This window comes from Leptopilina heterotoma, unplaced genomic scaffold, assembly GCF_015476425.1.
Source record: "Leptopilina heterotoma isolate Lh14 unplaced genomic scaffold, ASM1547642v1 Lhet_209, whole genome shotgun sequence".
Taxonomy (NCBI): Eukaryota; Metazoa; Arthropoda; class Insecta; order Hymenoptera; family Figitidae; genus Leptopilina; species Leptopilina heterotoma.
In genome coordinates this window covers 1,797,768-1,813,173 of record NW_025110924.1, presented here as the reverse complement: position 1 = coordinate 1,813,173, position 15,406 = coordinate 1,797,768, and the positions used below count along the sequence as shown (strand labels likewise).

General features: G+C 28.8%; 5 protein-coding genes across 7 annotated transcripts; 3 read left to right on the top strand and 2 right to left on the bottom strand.

Moving 5' to 3' along the window:
* The first annotated feature begins 175 nt into the window (after positions 1 to 175).
* Positions 176 to 1,155, top strand: LOC122501364 (ERI1 exoribonuclease 3). The gene has a single exon (XM_043610756.1). It carries the CDS (start codon positions 315 to 317, stop codon positions 1,008 to 1,010), a length of 696 nt encoding a protein of 231 aa, XP_043466691.1. The 5' UTR covers positions 176 to 314; the 3' UTR covers positions 1,011 to 1,155.
* On the bottom strand, positions 1,147 to 8,094 carry LOC122501361. Of its 3 annotated transcripts, XM_043610751.1 has the most exons (20): positions 7,987 to 8,085; positions 7,498 to 7,652; positions 7,309 to 7,418; positions 7,117 to 7,230; positions 6,544 to 7,015; positions 6,299 to 6,474; positions 5,724 to 6,218; positions 5,392 to 5,649; positions 5,080 to 5,288; positions 4,742 to 5,005; positions 4,501 to 4,657; positions 4,063 to 4,438; positions 3,832 to 3,987; positions 3,533 to 3,755; positions 2,986 to 3,162; positions 2,734 to 2,914; positions 2,451 to 2,649; positions 2,220 to 2,355; positions 1,962 to 2,146; positions 1,147 to 1,882 (listed from the first exon to the last, which is right to left on the bottom strand). In XM_043610751.1, exons 2-20 carry the CDS (start codon positions 7,623 to 7,625, stop codon positions 1,513 to 1,515), a joined length of 4,386 nt encoding a protein of 1,461 aa, XP_043466686.1. In that variant the 5' UTR covers positions 7,626 to 7,652; positions 7,987 to 8,085; the 3' UTR covers positions 1,147 to 1,512. The 3 variants fall into 3 exon arrangements, with proteins under 3 accessions (XP_043466686.1, XP_043466685.1, XP_043466688.1); XM_043610750.1 differs by having other exon boundaries at positions 7,498 to 8,094; XM_043610753.1 differs by having other exon boundaries at positions 3,533 to 3,746; positions 7,498 to 8,090.
* A 146-nt stretch (positions 8,095 to 8,240) lies between these two features.
* LOC122501362 (vesicular integral-membrane protein VIP36) lies at positions 8,241 to 10,756 on the top strand. Its single transcript, XM_043610754.1, has 7 exons — positions 8,241 to 8,468; positions 8,835 to 8,950; positions 9,390 to 9,587; positions 9,679 to 9,841; positions 9,931 to 10,097; positions 10,174 to 10,237; positions 10,305 to 10,756. Exons 1-7 carry the CDS (start codon positions 8,348 to 8,350, stop codon positions 10,454 to 10,456), a joined length of 981 nt encoding a protein of 326 aa, XP_043466689.1. The 5' UTR covers positions 8,241 to 8,347; the 3' UTR covers positions 10,457 to 10,756.
* A 1,217-nt stretch (positions 10,757 to 11,973) lies between these two features.
* On the bottom strand, positions 11,974 to 13,346 carry LOC122501363. Its single transcript, XM_043610755.1, has 3 exons — positions 13,302 to 13,346; positions 12,952 to 13,062; positions 11,974 to 12,886 (listed from the first exon to the last, which is right to left on the bottom strand). The coding sequence occupies exons 2-3, from the start codon at positions 13,001 to 13,003 to the stop codon at positions 12,093 to 12,095; spliced, it is 846 nt and encodes a 281-aa protein (XP_043466690.1). The 5' UTR covers positions 13,004 to 13,062; positions 13,302 to 13,346; the 3' UTR covers positions 11,974 to 12,092.
* Positions 13,347 to 13,763: 417 nt separating this feature from the next.
* Positions 13,764 to 15,299, top strand: LOC122501360 (serine/threonine-protein phosphatase Pgam5, mitochondrial-like). The gene is made up of 5 exons (XM_043610749.1): positions 13,764 to 14,106; positions 14,303 to 14,481; positions 14,568 to 14,782; positions 14,863 to 14,993; positions 15,065 to 15,299. Exons 1-5 carry the CDS (start codon positions 13,919 to 13,921, stop codon positions 15,222 to 15,224), a joined length of 873 nt encoding a protein of 290 aa, XP_043466684.1. The 5' UTR covers positions 13,764 to 13,918; the 3' UTR covers positions 15,225 to 15,299.
* Positions 15,300 to 15,406: the final 107 nt, after the last annotated feature.

The window sequence follows — 15,406 nt, the reverse complement described above, 5'->3', positions numbered from 1 at the left end:
TGTTCCTATCTGTATGAAGTTGTCTGCAAGAAGTAGAAGACTCAAAATGTGAAATCCGACTGTTTCTATCTCACTCACACTTATGGAGTTCCTTCGTCTCTTCTTTTTAATAGGAATGCACCTTAAATATTCGAGATTGCAATTACACCTTAAGAAATATTTGTCTATTGTGGACTCAACCTTATATACACATGTTGGCCCAATACATAAACAAACTTTATCTTTGTTGACATTATTAATTATTAATTAATAATTATTAACAAATGTCATCATATGTACAATAATATAAATTTTGAACTTTAAAGTTAATTAAAATGGCACATAGAGCATTAATGGGTTTGAAAAATAACTTGATTCGTAATGTGCAAAATAGTGAACAACGTTTCAAGTATCTTTTAATTCTTGACTTTGAAGCAACATGTGAAAAATTGATTAAAATTAATCCACAAGAAATTATAGAATTTCCTTGTATTGTAGTTTCCACTCAAGATTGGAAAATAAAAGATGTTTTTCACGAGTACGTGAAACCAAAATTTCATCCTAATCTAACACCATTTTGCTCGGAATTAACGGGAATTGTACAAGAAATGGTTGATGATAAACCTCATTTTCCCGAAATTATGAAGAAATTTAATACTTGGATTGAAAAGGGGAAATATTTCGAGGAGAAGAATAAAAGTGCTTTTGTCACGTGTGGTGATTGGGACTTGAAAGTGATGATTCCTTCTCAATGTGCAACTGAGGAATTGGCAGTGCCTGATTATTTTTCCGAATGGATTAATTTAAAAATTCTCTTCTGCAATGTTATGAAAATTTATCCTCATGGAATTATTGATATGCTCGTTCGACTAGATATTCCTCAAATTGGCCGACTTCACTCAGGAATAGATGATGTGAAAAATATGATTAATATAGTCAAAAGTATAGGTACAAAATATAATACAAATTTCGACATTACTTCCGGAGTACATCACAAGAACTTTCCGATTTATCAAGGTGATGATAAATAGAGTATTTTGGAGATAATTATTATATTCTTATTTTTAAATAAATTTTCATACAATTTTAAATAAAACTCAAAAAAAAATCTTGCCGTAATTATTTAATCTGAAAGTTGTGTTAAATCAGAAATAAAGAACGCATGAATTTAAAAAAGAAGCATATTTAATATATTATTTTTAAACATTATAAAAGTATTGGAAAATAGAACAATGTACAGACTAGTGAGATGCATACAAGAGTTCTGTTAATTTTTTTTTCAATCCCTTACAAACTATATAATTTGATTTTAAAATTTGTTATTTTCATAACGCTTAAATTGAGTAAGAATTTTTTTCATCGTTATCGTTTAAATAATTTTTCTATTGTATGATAACGGTAATAAATACAAGAAAATAACGAAATAGTTCAAACATCACTAAAGTTTATACATTCATTAAAAAGTAAATTAAGGTTCTTAGAAAAATTAAATTGATTTCCGACAAATTAATCAAATTTTTTTGGTTGATTTTACTACCGCGGCGATAAAGTTCTTGCGGAATTCAAACTATCCTTATAGACTCGAATTGTGACGTCTCGCTTGTCGTTTGCTGTATAAATTTTAAGTACTGTTTCAAAATTTCTTGTGACTTGTTTCCTGCATTCTACCTTGAGAGAAAGGCTTCTTCCAGTGGGAATCATTCCAGAATTTGGTACCACAGTTAAGCAGTTTTGTCCATTTGATAAAACCGTCTCGAAAGGCTGCGCGACTTTTGAATTCGTAGATATCACAATTGTTGCTTCGTTCTTACTTGAGGCATTTAACGTTATTTCGCTTGGATGAACAATAAAAGCATCTTCAATATCTCGAATATAATGTTGATTTGGTGCTTCTAGTACAGAGCTAAAAATAATATTTTCGTTCAGAAAAACTAAAATTTTTCATTTTATCTAATAAATAAAAAGAGGGAAATTTCACTTACTCAACAGGCAAATAACTGTCTCCAGTAACTGTAATATCATTGCAACTATCGCTACAAAGTGAATAAAAAGTTTGCGTCTCATCCATATCATCTTGTAGCATGGTCATCGTTTCGTCAGCACTCGATTCTACAGTTAACTTCAATTCCTGATAATTAATTCCTCTGCATAAGTCTCCAAGATTTGTCTAAATGCAATGAATTTCAATTTTAGTTTTACACTTGTTCTAAATTCTAATTATTTAGAGGAAAGAAACTTACGTTTGAATCACGAACCAATGTGAGATCGCGAATAAAAGTCTCACCAGGAAATGCTTTACAGATTGGATGTATTTCATTCCAAAATTCTTGGTCCTTCATATTTTTTGGAGCTGACTCTTTCATCTTGTAGAATAATCTTAAAGAAATTAAATGTTACAAAGCAATTTAAAAATAATTTATAAAAATAATAATAAATAATAATCTAGTAATAAAAAAAAGTAACTTAAAAACCTGCGAATTCGTAGTCGAGTTGGTTCATCTCCATAAGTAAGTTTTAATGTTCCTACATGACTCACAGTATTTTTACCCAACAATCGTAAATCTTCTTTTCGCGGACGAAACTCAAGGCAGACCCATTGAGCTTCTTTTGGATTAAGTAGCAATTTTGAAGGTTCTACAGACCAGCTGACAGCCATTGACGGATAAACAGCTAAAAATTTAAATCTTTTATTGTATCTAATTTATTTTTATTCATTTTTATAATTTAAATTAATTTTAAAATTTGTTTTCAAACCTTTGGGAATGAGCTTTAATTTGACATAACAGGACAAGTCTCCCAAGTTTTCGAGTTTTATCTTTGCATCTAGCGATCCACCGCTCATTTTGCCGAGCGAGAGCCACATTAGACCTCCAGTATCTTTAAAAGCTTTGGAAATTTCCAACTTTGTACTTCCGCCATATCCAAACAGTGAAATCTAATGTCATGTGTAAAAATAGTTGATTTTCGATAAAATTCATGAGAAATTCTTTAATTTATTGAACTTACGGTTTTTTGTGGTCGTGACTCTGTGTTATCTTTTGCGTGTGAATAATGTTGAAACAAAACTCTTCCGGTGGCAGCTCCTGCAAAAAGAGGACTGAAAACAACTATTATTGTTTTACTCTCTGCTGGTTGTAGAGTCAATGCCAAAACATTTGACGTTGTTTGACTATCTCGTACGAACTATAGAAAAACGAATATTTTTTATCAATAATTAATATAATTCATCAATTAAATTAAACTTCTTTAAATTTTATTTGTGACGCGCTCCCAAGGAAGGCACCTAAGAAGTAAACGAATTATAGGTTAGGTTCGTGTTCGATTTATCTTGAATAAAAGTTTATTTTTAATTATTTGAATTTGAAACCAATTTTCATTGAACATTTTGGATATAATGAAGACTTGAAAATCAATCATTTTTAATTAATAATTGATTTTCTTTCTGTATTTTAACTCAAAAAATTAAAAACATAACCTCAAATTTTTTGCTTCTTAGGTACCTTTCTTCGGAGCGTGACACATTTATTAAATTTAAAAGTTAATTATATATTACCTTAAAACTCTTATCTTTGGAAATGATAGAGGCGTGAAGTTTAATTTTATTGTTACTACAATTACGAATTGCGAATTCTTTAATATCAGATTTTCCAACTCGAATACTGGTCCAAGCTAATGACGAATGTGTCGCCCGAATCGGTAAAACATCTCCTGCAATTGTTGAACTTGACACTGAACCTCCAGGTGAATCTCTTCCCGAATTTGGAGATCTAATTAAACTTTATTCAATGAATACTTTTTATAAATAAATAAATAAATTTATAATTTTTTTGTATTATCTTGTAAATTAAATACCTATTAAGTGGTGAATTAGGAGAAGATATTGTTCTTAAATGTTGAAGAGTTTCACATTGAAAACTTTCGAATGTTTCCTCAATGGAAGATTCCATTTTCCCAATCACAGAATACAAGGAATTATTTTTTCCAGCTGTAATTTTTACCATTACGTGCCTGAAAAATTAAATTTTGTTATTAAAAATGGTAAATGCTTGCTTTTATTACTCTATTCTTTTACTTTATTATTACCTATCCAAATTGTTGGAGTTTCGTGGCATGTATGAAATTGTAAACGATCCATTTTCAAAGCAATGCAAAAACAAAGTTTCAGGTCTCACTACAAAGTCATCGCAGAGTTTTTCATTTTTTTCCCCTTCATTTTCGACAATCATTGCTGATAACGGTATTCCAATACTTCCCGAATTATAGAAAGTTAATGTTCTACTTTGCATTTTAGGAATTATAATCGGCAGCTCAGTATTAATTACTCTTAATTTACAAATTCCGATTGAGCCGAATAATGGTATTTCATTTATTACAATTCCTGGATCGACTTGCGAATTTGAATCAGTTTGAAGAACTAATTTACCTTTTATTTTCTTCAAACTATTTGACGGCTCAAATGCTGTAAAATAAAAATTAATTAAAAACTCAATCATTTTTTTTTTGTTTTCATATATTTTCTACCTTCAAATAAATTTAAAGTAACTCCTTGAAATTCTATGTTCATTGTACAACTTTCTCTTGATTTCAGGCAAAATTTTACTAGTTTAGAATTACTGGAATTTTCATCGGTTGTTGATTCATTATCTGCTTTCTTTATGCTGAACGTATTCGGCTCATCCTTATAATAAAGAAAAATTATTTTATAATAATATAATATAATATATAAGATAATATAATATAAAAATATAATGTAAAATCATACTTGTAAAATAAAGAGAAGAAGCGGAAGATCGATGCAATTTTTGTTTTCAAAAGTAATAGGCAAAATTTGATGTCCATTTTGTGTAATTGCTTCGAAATTAAGTTCCATTTTATTTGCAGGTGTTAGAACGTCAATTTGTAATTCTTCTGACACAAAACATATTATATACTTTGTATCCCACTTTGACTGAGTGACGAAATCGGTTGTTCTAATATTCAAAACGGCTATTATCGGTGTTGTTGTTTTCAAAATTTTCACTTCAATCTAAAAAAAAATGAGGGTAAAATTTATTTCAAGTTAATAATTATCTCGAATTAGTAATAAATTGCACTACTTACTTTGAGAATACCAGAGGAATTTGGATTTACTAGAACATTAACTGGCAAAAAGAATTCAATGGCATCTCCATCACCTTGAATTTGATTTAAAATCACGGAAAGAGTAATCCAACGGTCACTTTTATTCATTACATCCAAATCAATTTCTTTTCTTATTCCCACAACGCACATGCACAATTCCTGAGTTTTCTTACCGATTATAATATTTTCTGGAAAGGAGATTAATGATTATTTTTTATCATTCATATATGAAAAGTAGAAATTAATTTAATTCGAATATTAATATTGGAATATTAAAATAATTGTAATTACCTTCGAGACTTGAGTGATGAGTCGAAGTGAAGGACGAGTCTTTGTTTATAGAACTTTTTTCGTTTTTAAACCGTTCCGTTGATGGATTTGTCCCTGTTAACGAATGACTTGGATTCTCATTGTACCTCTCACTCATAGGAGAGCCTTTTTTTATATAAATTTCCTTTAGATTCTCATATTTTGAGATCGGTGATATTGCTCCTTCCCTTGGAGAATTTAATGGAGATTGATTTGATTTTCCAATAATTGGTTTTGTTTCTAAAAAGAAAGGAATTTTTAGAAATTTAAATTTGACAAAATGTACTTTATTTTTGTATTTAAAATTACTTTACCGGGAAATGAAAGTTCATTTTTGCCGTCTTTAAGTTTCGAAAGATCCATAGAGACAGCAGTAGAGGAGAGAATTCGTGGTTTTGGACTTACGACTTCATCTTCTTTTGTTGGTGTCAATGTTAAGGAACGATTTTTAACCAAACAACTTTGAAGAGTTCGACTGTCTAAGGAAAATTTATTTGACTGGTTCTTTAAGGTACGATCATTATAAGAAGAATCATTTTCATGCTTCTCAGCCTCTAGTGTATTTGAACTGGAAGCGGGCATCGAATTTCTGGTAAACGACATAACAGTATATGTATCGCTAACTGCTTGTGGCTCTTTTCTCTTCTTGTTTGCCATTATTAATTGATCCACCAATTTTCGAGGCGTTCCATCGTTTATATTTTCAAGCACTTGAGCAATACTACTTAAGCTCATTAAACTTTCTTTCGTCATGTCAACTGTACTTGAGAAATTATTTACCATTTCTTTCTGACCGCACGCCTCTGTAGCTTTAACAAAAAACAAACAGTAATTACTTTGAAACATTTTTACTATTATGAACAACTATTAGAAAAAATTATCAATTTACCATTAGTCATTCCTGTAATATTTATTAACGGTTCCATTATTTCTCGCTTTTTTGGACTCCTAATCGAAAAACCAAAACTTGGTCTATCAACTGCTTCACTCTCCGAAAGCTCCCCGAAATTTCCGCATTTTCGTTTAAAGTATTCACCAAATGATAATTTGTGTCCACTATCCGATCTGTCAATAATAAAATTAGTGAAAAATAGAAACAATAGAAAAAATGGATAAATAAATTCAAAAACTTACTCGACTGTTAGATCAACATCACCAATGATTCCAGAGAAACACGAAAATTCTAAATGCTCCTTCTCGGAATTATTAGTCCCTAACGGCATGGCGTAAGAATAATTCTCTCTCCATGACAACTCATCGGCCTCTAATTGATTAATTGCTCGAGAATCTGATCGAAAATCCTCTTGGCCAAATTGTGCAATCATTTCAGCTGCTGTTGAATTCATACTGAAACCAGCTTTCGAAGAAGTGTTTGGCAAGAAACTTCCAGATATTTTACTCATTTCCGATGAACGAGCAGTTATTTCTCGAGGTTCAAATAAAACACTCGACGACATTGATGTTTCAGGGAAAAGTGTATTTTTTTCACCTTCATTCACTGGAAGAGATTGCGTAGAAAAATCTTCTTTTATTCCACCAGAATACTTTTCACTAATTCTATTTTGTTCGTTTGCGTCATTTTCTTTGTTCGTCTTATCTTCATTTTCTGAAATAATTCCATGATTAAGAATATTGTAAACATAACAAATGTTATGTTTACAATATTCTTTTTAAAATACTTTATAAAACAATAGCATTTGTACATACTGATTATTGGTTCACTACATTTTTGTAATAATTTACGAGCAAGTTCTCTTTCAGTATCTATGGCTTTCTTCGGTGCAGACTGTTTTTTAAGATTCATGAAATTATCATCTATCACTGGAAAGAAAACATTTTTAATTAATATCCTACAAATAAGTGAATCTATTATTTATTTCAAAGCAAATTCTTGTTTACGTGTTGAAATATTATGGAGAAGTCCAAGGGAAGAATTAAATGTATCAGTCGTTTCATTCATAAGCGATCTTCTGTAATTTTCTGCACTTTGTCCAAATTTAGGAGGAAGACTATTGTAAAATAAAAAAAAAATTTATTAGAAAAATTGTCAATGAAAAGAATTTTAATTTTTTAAACTATTATACAAACTTTGAATTTCTCTTGGCAGTTGAAGCAGCTTGAGGTACTGGTGTTCCAAATAAAGTAACATCAGAAAAGTCTTTTTTAGAATTTCTTTTGCCTAATGCATGAACATTCTTTTTTGCTTCTTCCGACATTTTTGTCGATATTTTCACTTACTATTCCTATTCAATAAATTTATTTTGAATTCATTTCATTCATAATAATAAAATGTAAATTAAAGTTTGTAAATTTTCCAAACAAAGTTAAGATATATATTATTTTTCTAAAAGAATATTTCTGTTTTACATAGGAGAAAATTTATGAAAATTCAACAAATTTAGCTTATTATGACAGAATAAGCATCCCAATATCGATAAATTACAATTTACAAATGGAATTTGCAAAATGAACAAAGAAATCTTGACATTCTTGATGTGATGCTTATTCAGAGCTTATAGTAAATAATGCACAAATTTCTAAAATAATAATATGCCCTAATTATATATTATTTAATACTTTGTAAGAGTTCGGTAAAGCAATAATTATATTAGTGTTGAATTATTTTTTCTTTAGATAATAAATTATAAACGAATAAACGCAATGTAAATAACCGGTATACATAAAGTTGAATCCACAATAGAAAAATATTAAGGCCAAAGCAAAATAAATACGGAATGGGAACTGACATGTGACGGTACCTTTACGATTAACAATTTAAAATTTCATTGTGAATTAGGACTTATACAGTTGTCTATTGTAGAAAGACTTTAAAATATGTAAATAAAAAGTTCGAAGTTTAGTTGAGTCAACGTCATCTTTGTAATAAAATCATCGAAAAAGATTTTTAATTTTAATATAAATCATATTATATATTATAATGGAGTTTAAATGGACATGGTACTATACGTTATTGTTTAATATTTTTAACATTGTAATTGCGGAATGGAACTCAAACGATTACATGAAAAGAGAACATTCTCTTGTTCGTCCTTATCAAGGTAAAAATTTATTTTAATATTATATTATTAATTGCCAACAATGATAATTTTATACTTTAAAATTCAAATAAAATAATGAAAACTAAAAGAAATTGTGGTATATTTTTTTCAAAATATATATGTACTTGAAAATAAAGGTTTTATTCTTATTAATTTGGGGTTAATTATTTTGGAGCATTTTGAACTATATTAGTGAATATAAAGTTAGAAAAACAAGTTATTACTAAATAGTTTCTGTAATTAAATGTAAAATAATTTAACATATTTTTATTGTCTTGTGATCCTTGTGATGCTTGTGATTTAAGAAACAAGGAAATATTACTTAATTACTTTGTTTATAAAAAGTTTGGTCTTTCTTTTATCTAGGGTTAGGTATGACAATACCTTATTGGGATTTTATAGGCAGCACGATAGTAACAAATAATTATATTAGGTTAACGCCTGATTTACAAAGTACACAAGGATCACTTTGGAATGCAGTTGTAAGTATTCGGTATTTTAATTATTATAAATATTCTTATTGATTAAAATGTTTGTTTCTTTTTAATATTTCTAAAAAGGTAGGTACGAATCTATTAATAATAGATTAACAATAGTGATATTAATTGTTTTAAATATTTAACAATTAACAGTTTCAAATGTAACATAAACTCGGAAGAGTAGGTTCTTATCTATAATTTTATTAACCAATCGTGTATAAACACATAACCCAAAATATGCGCTTGCGTGACTTTAAATGTAGATCAAAATCTTAATATTAAGCCTTACGTTTACTTACAATTAATACTTTTTTCAAATATATTTAAATAAATATTTTTTTGTCCAATATATTAAATATTTCATACATTAAAATACAAAGAATAGGTTCTTTTTCTTAAATAAAAATTGAAATTATTAATTACTTTGTAATTATATTTTTAGCCATGTAATTTGAAAAATTGGGAGCTCAAAGTACATTTTAAAGTACATGGAAAGGGACGAGAATTATTTGGAGATGGATTTGCAATATGGTATGCAAAAGACAGAATGCAAGAAGGTGCAGTTTTTGGCAGTAAGGACCATTTTCAAGGATTGGCAATTATTCTTGACACTTACAGCAACCATAATGGTCAACACAATGTTCGTACTTTGATTATTTAAAGAATCGTTTTTAATTAGAAATGAACTTTTAAAATATGTTCTATTTTATTAACATTAATTAATTTAATAGCACCAGCATCCTTACATATCGGCAATGATTAATAATGGAACACTAGAATATGATCACGATAGAGATGGAACTCATACTCAACTTGCAGGATGTGAAGCAAAATTCAGAAATCTCGAATTTGATACCCATCTTACTGTGCGATATGAAAGAGATACCTTAACAGGTAATAAATTTTCGGTAATATAAAAATAATAAATTAAAAAAATAAATTAAAAAAAATATAGTTTAATCATTTTTTTTTTTTTGCTTCAGTTTCAACGGATATTGCAAACAAAGGAGCGTGGAAGGAATGCTTTTCGGTGAAAGGAGTTAAATTACCAACAGGATATTATTTTGGTATGTCGGCAAATACTGGCGATCTCTCTGATAATCACGATATTTTATCAATTCGACTATTTGAATTGGATTTACCAGCTGATGTAAGTTTCTCTAGACATTGGAAAAAAATTGAAATATTTAATCCATTGAATGGAATTTTAATAATTTTGTTTCCAGTCCAAAGACGATGAAGATAGAGCGAGTATTCTTCCTTCCGCAACATTCTTCGAGGCTCCAAGAGGTGAAAAAAATTCGTATGCTAAAAAACTGTAAAAAAGTAAATATTTATCTAATGTATATTTTTTCAGAGCACATAGACGACCCGAAACCCGCAGTTTCAAGTGGAATTAAAACATTCTTTATGATGCTATTATGTGCCTTAGTTTTAATAGTTTTTGTTGTTGTTGCTATTATGGTTTATCAAAAACGATCTGAGCAAAATCGTAAGCGATTATATTAACATATCTCAACAACACAAATTGAGTGTCGACCAAGAAGCTATTCTTCAGACAATATTATGTTTTATTTGAAAATGAGAAATTATGACTTACATCACTGATGCTCAAAAACATGAAGGATTATTATGTACAGTTTCCAATGGCGATGACATTTTTTTTAGTCATACTAGTCAACCGTTTTTCTACTCTTATAAACATGTTTGCAAATTCATCTGAATCAGTATTTTATTAAGGATTATTTTGTTAAAATTAAATACTGCACGGATTGTATTTGCAGAAAAATGAAAATACTATGTGACTTACACGATGTTTTCCTTTCTGTATACTGGAGGTTGTTGAATGACTTTCTTTTTTATTTCAAGAAATATTAAAGTTGTAAGGCTCGTATGAAGCACTTTATTTTAAACTTTTTTTTCCTTTTTATTTTTAAAATTATTAATTTAATTTTTTTAAAAAGTATTTTATACTTGTCTTTTTAGTGAAATGTTTAAAATAGTTTAAAATAGTGCTTTATATTATGCAATTCTTCCATATCTATTTTCTTCTTCTAAATTCTTCTATTCGTGATTTGAATCCTTGTAAGGTTCTAAAGTTAAAGAATATGTGTCCCTGAAGATATAGGTTTTAAATTTTAAATATTCTGAATTTGCCTGATTTTTAAATATTCTATAATATCTACTACTAGGGGCACTAATTTATAATTTATAATTATATGGTAAATTCAAATAAATTTGACAGTGACAAATTTGAGGGTCTCTTTAATTATAAGAGAGAGATTCTCATGTATCTAGTTCTTTATTTTTAAGTACCAATTTTCATGAAACAGCTCATTTAAGATGTGTATGTAACTAAAAAACACTGCGTATTTAGTGATTTTTTCTTTTGGACAAAAAGATGTCTCGATTCTGTTAAAAAATCAAGACTAATTTGATTTTATACAACATTTCCAAAGTTAGACATAATTTAAGTAAAAAGATTTCTCAATTTATAATTTCGTAATATTAATTACATATAATGAATAATTTAACTTTTTTGTTCGGACAGATATTTAAATAATATAATAGTGAATATGCCGATTTATTTGATGGAAAAATAGTCAATCTTTGTTTTTAGAGAGAAATTCAAAATACTTGTTCCTTACTTTTCCTTAAGTTATATTAATTCTAAAGTACAAATTTGATTTATCAAATTCGCAAATAATAATTAATAACCAATTTAATGACTTTAATGTCAAATATTTAATAAAATTTACAAACTGTACATCTGTATACACTTAAAAAAGGAAAGTTTAGTTTCATCATAACTATGTTTTAGGATTATAAATCAAAAAGTAAGGATAAATATTTTATACCTGTACATAATGAGTGAATGTTATAAATTATCTTTAAATGTTACAATTAATCTATTTTGAGACTTGAAAAGGAAAATTTTTTAAAGATCTGACTTAACGACTGTTTAATTTAAGAAAATATGTACCATGTAAATAAACAAAGGAAAGTGATAAATGTATGAACATTAATTACATTTGATTTAATTGTTTTATTGCGTTAGGGCTAATTCCATTATCATTAATTTATTTTTCTAATAGACGAATGTAACAAATTAAAAAAATATATATATTCATTTTGTTGAATACTTTTAAATTTCTAAATCATCATCAAGATCGTCACCCTCATCATCATCAAAGTCTTCAAGCTGATAGAAAATAGTTGATTTATTTTGATTTTTCACCTCTATATAAGGTAAGGGAGTATCATTTTTCTGCGACATTTCCTGATCATTCATTTCTATTCGAAAAGATGCTTTTACTTCTTTCGGCTTTTCTGGTGCAGTTTTCCTTAATTTTTCCACTGAATCTTTTAAAATTTTAGTCGATTTTATTTCATATGTCTTAACATTTTGAGTTACTAATTCAGTTTGACGTATGACACTTCCACCGAGTTTTCTGTGCGTATAATTTCCCTCATAAATAAAATCATTAATCTGAGTTGCTTTCAAGTGTCCATCTAATTTCACATAAGTTGTTACCATAGTTTCTATATTTGGTAAATTAACTTTACCAAAATCTCTGCGATAAATGCCAATTACTTGTTTTGATTTTTCTTTCATTTTTTCAATAAACAACACTGCTTTTTCAAGTCCAACAGATAAACTGAGAGTACTCAAACAGTTTATAATAACTGTATCAAATATTATATCAGTTTCAAAATATTCATTTAGCTTTTCCGTAAAAGAATCTGTTTCATCCTGCGATGTTGTAGAATAAAAATCAATTACATTTACATTGTTCACTGTTAATGAATTAAAATGCTGAACATAGAGATATTTTGGATTTGAAAATGAAATTATATTAATTTTACAGTCAGGTTTTCGCTTTTCCCACATTTTTAACCATCCTGTAATTAAAGTTTCGGCAAAAGGCACCTCAAAACCTAAAAAGTGAAGGAAATTTTTTAAATATTTAATTTACGTTCAATATGTTTTTATTGTTTTTTACCTTCGTCTATAATAATAAATTTTGCTCCTTCTAGAAGTGGTAACAGCTCCATTCTAAAAATAATTCAAATTTACAACGTTTGCAACATAAATATTTTTGTTGTCTCTTCTGCATAGAGATATTATAAATAGAGTGGGGAAGGTATAGGCGGCAGCGTGTGGGGGAAGTGTCCTGCCATAAACAGAATGGGTTGGAGGGAGAAAGAAGATTTAACACCAGTATCTGTCCTTCAATGAGCTCCAGCGCAAGAGAGACACCTACTGGTGCTAAATCTTCTTTCTCTTTCTATCAAGCGGACGCATACATGCAAACCATCCCCACTCTATTTATATTACCTCTATGCTCTTCTGTCACAACCACGAGACGAGATGATAATGGAGCGTTCAGACCTCTGCAGCCTGTCTGTCTGCCTGCAGGTTGCCATGGTAACGTACAAGAGTAAGAGAGTAAGGATATTCAAATTTATTACACCTTCTCCCTTACTCTTATTGCTTCTGGCTGAATACTCCTTAAAGGCCAACGCAGAATAGATCTGTAACCGGAACCGCAATCGTAAGCGTAACCGTAAGAATGAGTTAAAGAAGGATAGGTATATTGTTTATCCTTCTCTAACTCATTCTTACGCTTACGGTTACGATTGCGGTTCCGGTTACAGATCTATTCTGCGTTGGCCTTAAAGGAGAATGCACATTGTGTCCACGTGCCCAGCTAAACTGCATGTACTTAAGGTGAGTTCAATCACTCCTTTCTTGCACATTTTAAGGTGCAGTTTACAATAAAAAGCTTTAATTAAAGGAACGGTCACATCTTTCATCTGTAAACAGAAAGCTAACCTACAACTACAACCGGCTTGTAGGGACAGAAAGATTCTATTCATTCTATTCTATCTAAAAATACATTAAAAATTGCATATCACCGAATTTTGCTTTTAATTCATTTGAAGAATTTATTATTTTTTTAACACAGTATGAGTATATTGTCTCGTTTACAAAAATATGCCTTATCTAGTATTGGTGTTTTAAGTGGTTTCGCATTTGTTTATTATGCATTAGATACGGAAAAAGTAAATAATAAATCCCACAAAAGTTCTATTGTTGTAAATAATTCATTCTCAAAAAATTACGCTCCTGTAAATTGGGATCATAATTGGGATAGGTAAATAAATTTTCAATTGTTTTTAAATTATTATACATAATTGCTGTACTGTTTATTAAATATTGTGATAATTTATTGTGCATTGAGAAAAAAATTACTATAAGTTTTTAAATGATTAAATTTTGAGGAAATTATTTTACATATTAAGTAAGTTTCTATTTTTGTGATTTTAATTTTTACACAAATATCTTTTTAGAAGAGATCCAAAAAGTTTAGTAAAGCCTACAAAATTAAAAACGCCAGAAGATGAAAACGAATACAATAGAAAATGTGAAGCGAAAAAATCAAGAGCTGTTCGACATCTCATACTCATTAGGCATGGTCAATATAATCTTTATGGGAACACAGATGAAGAAAAAATTCTTACCAAACTTGGTGAGTACTGTTTCTCTAAAGTCAGAATGTAACTTGATTACATTTATTTCACTATAATAACTTGGGTATTGTATTTGTCTTTAAAGGTAGAAAACAAGCCGAATTGACAGGCAAACGTTTGGTTGAATTGGGTTTGCCTTACAATTTAATCGTAAAATCAACAATGACAAGAGCACAGGAAACTTCGTTTTTAATTGAACAATCTCTTCCAAATGTGAAAACTGAGAATGATAGTATGCTTGTGGAAGGTTATCCAATCCCACCAGAGCCTCCATTAAGTTCTTGGAGACCTGAAGTATCTGTAAGATCAAAATTTAAGTTGCTTAAAAATAATATACACATTATTCTCTGGTATTGATTCAGAATTTAAATTCGTTACAGATTTTTCAAGATGGTCCTCGAATAGAATCAGCGTTTAGGAAGTATTTTTATAGAGCACATGAAAATCAAATTAATGACTCTTATACAGTTATTGTTTGTCATGCCAACGTCATTAGATATTTTGTTTGCAGGTTTGTATCTTATTTGTTCATTATGAATTAAGAATTAAGAAGATGAATAATAATGAGTCAATTTTTTTCAGAGCATTACAATTTCCCCCAGAAGCTTGGTTACGCATTTCTCTAAAACACGCCAGTATTACGTGGTTAGCAATTGGTCCAACAGGAAAGGTTTCTCTAAAATGCCTTGGAGATGCTGGTCATTTGCCTCAGGAATTACTCACAACAAAGATGGAACCTTAATATTATATTTCAAAAAAAAAAATACTTTTACCAATTTTATATCATAATTAAATATAATTTTTATTAGAAAAGAAATTATTTCTTTATTACTTGTATTGATACCTATTTTATTCAACTCCTTTTCATTCTGTTTCTTTTCATTCTTTTCATAAAAAATAAGTTTTTAAAAAAGAAATGTCACT

Bases quoted from the DNA above. Each gene is read 5' to 3' on its own strand.
- LOC122501364 (XM_043610756.1), top strand. From the start codon at position 315: ATGGCACATAGAGCATTAATGGGTTTGAAAAATAACTTGATTCGTAAT.
- LOC122501361 (XM_043610750.1), bottom strand. From the start codon at position 7,625: ATGTCGGAAGAAGCAAAAAAGAATGTTCATGCATTAGGCAAAAGAAAT. The intron at 6,475-6,543 runs GTAAGTTTTTGA...TATTATTGACAG, and splicing joins GATGTTGATCTAACAGTCGA to ATCGGATAGTGGACACAAAT. The intron at 2,915-2,985 runs GTAAGTTCAATA...ACATGACATTAG, and splicing joins AGTCACGACCACAAAAAACC to ATTTCACTGTTTGGATATGG.
- LOC122501362 (XM_043610754.1), top strand. From the start codon at position 8,348: ATGGAGTTTAAATGGACATGGTACTATACGTTATTGTTTAATATTTTT. The intron at 8,951-9,389 runs GTAAGTATTCGG...TTATATTTTTAG, and splicing joins GATCACTTTGGAATGCAGTT to CCATGTAATTTGAAAAATTG. The intron at 10,098-10,173 runs GTAAGTTTCTCT...TTTTGTTTCCAG, and splicing joins AATTGGATTTACCAGCTGAT to TCCAAAGACGATGAAGATAG.
- LOC122501363 (XM_043610755.1), bottom strand. From the start codon at position 13,003: ATGGAGCTGTTACCACTTCTAGAAGGAGCAAAATTTATTATTATAGAC. The intron at 12,887-12,951 runs GTAAAAAACAAT...TTCACTTTTTAG, and splicing joins ATTTATTATTATAGACGAAG to GTTTTGAGGTGCCTTTTGCC.
- LOC122501360 (XM_043610749.1), top strand. From the start codon at position 13,919: ATGAGTATATTGTCTCGTTTACAAAAATATGCCTTATCTAGTATTGGT. The intron at 14,107-14,302 runs GTAAATAAATTT...ATATCTTTTTAG, and splicing joins TGGGATCATAATTGGGATAG to AAGAGATCCAAAAAGTTTAG. The intron at 14,482-14,567 runs GTGAGTACTGTT...TTGTCTTTAAAG, and splicing joins AAAAATTCTTACCAAACTTG to GTAGAAAACAAGCCGAATTG.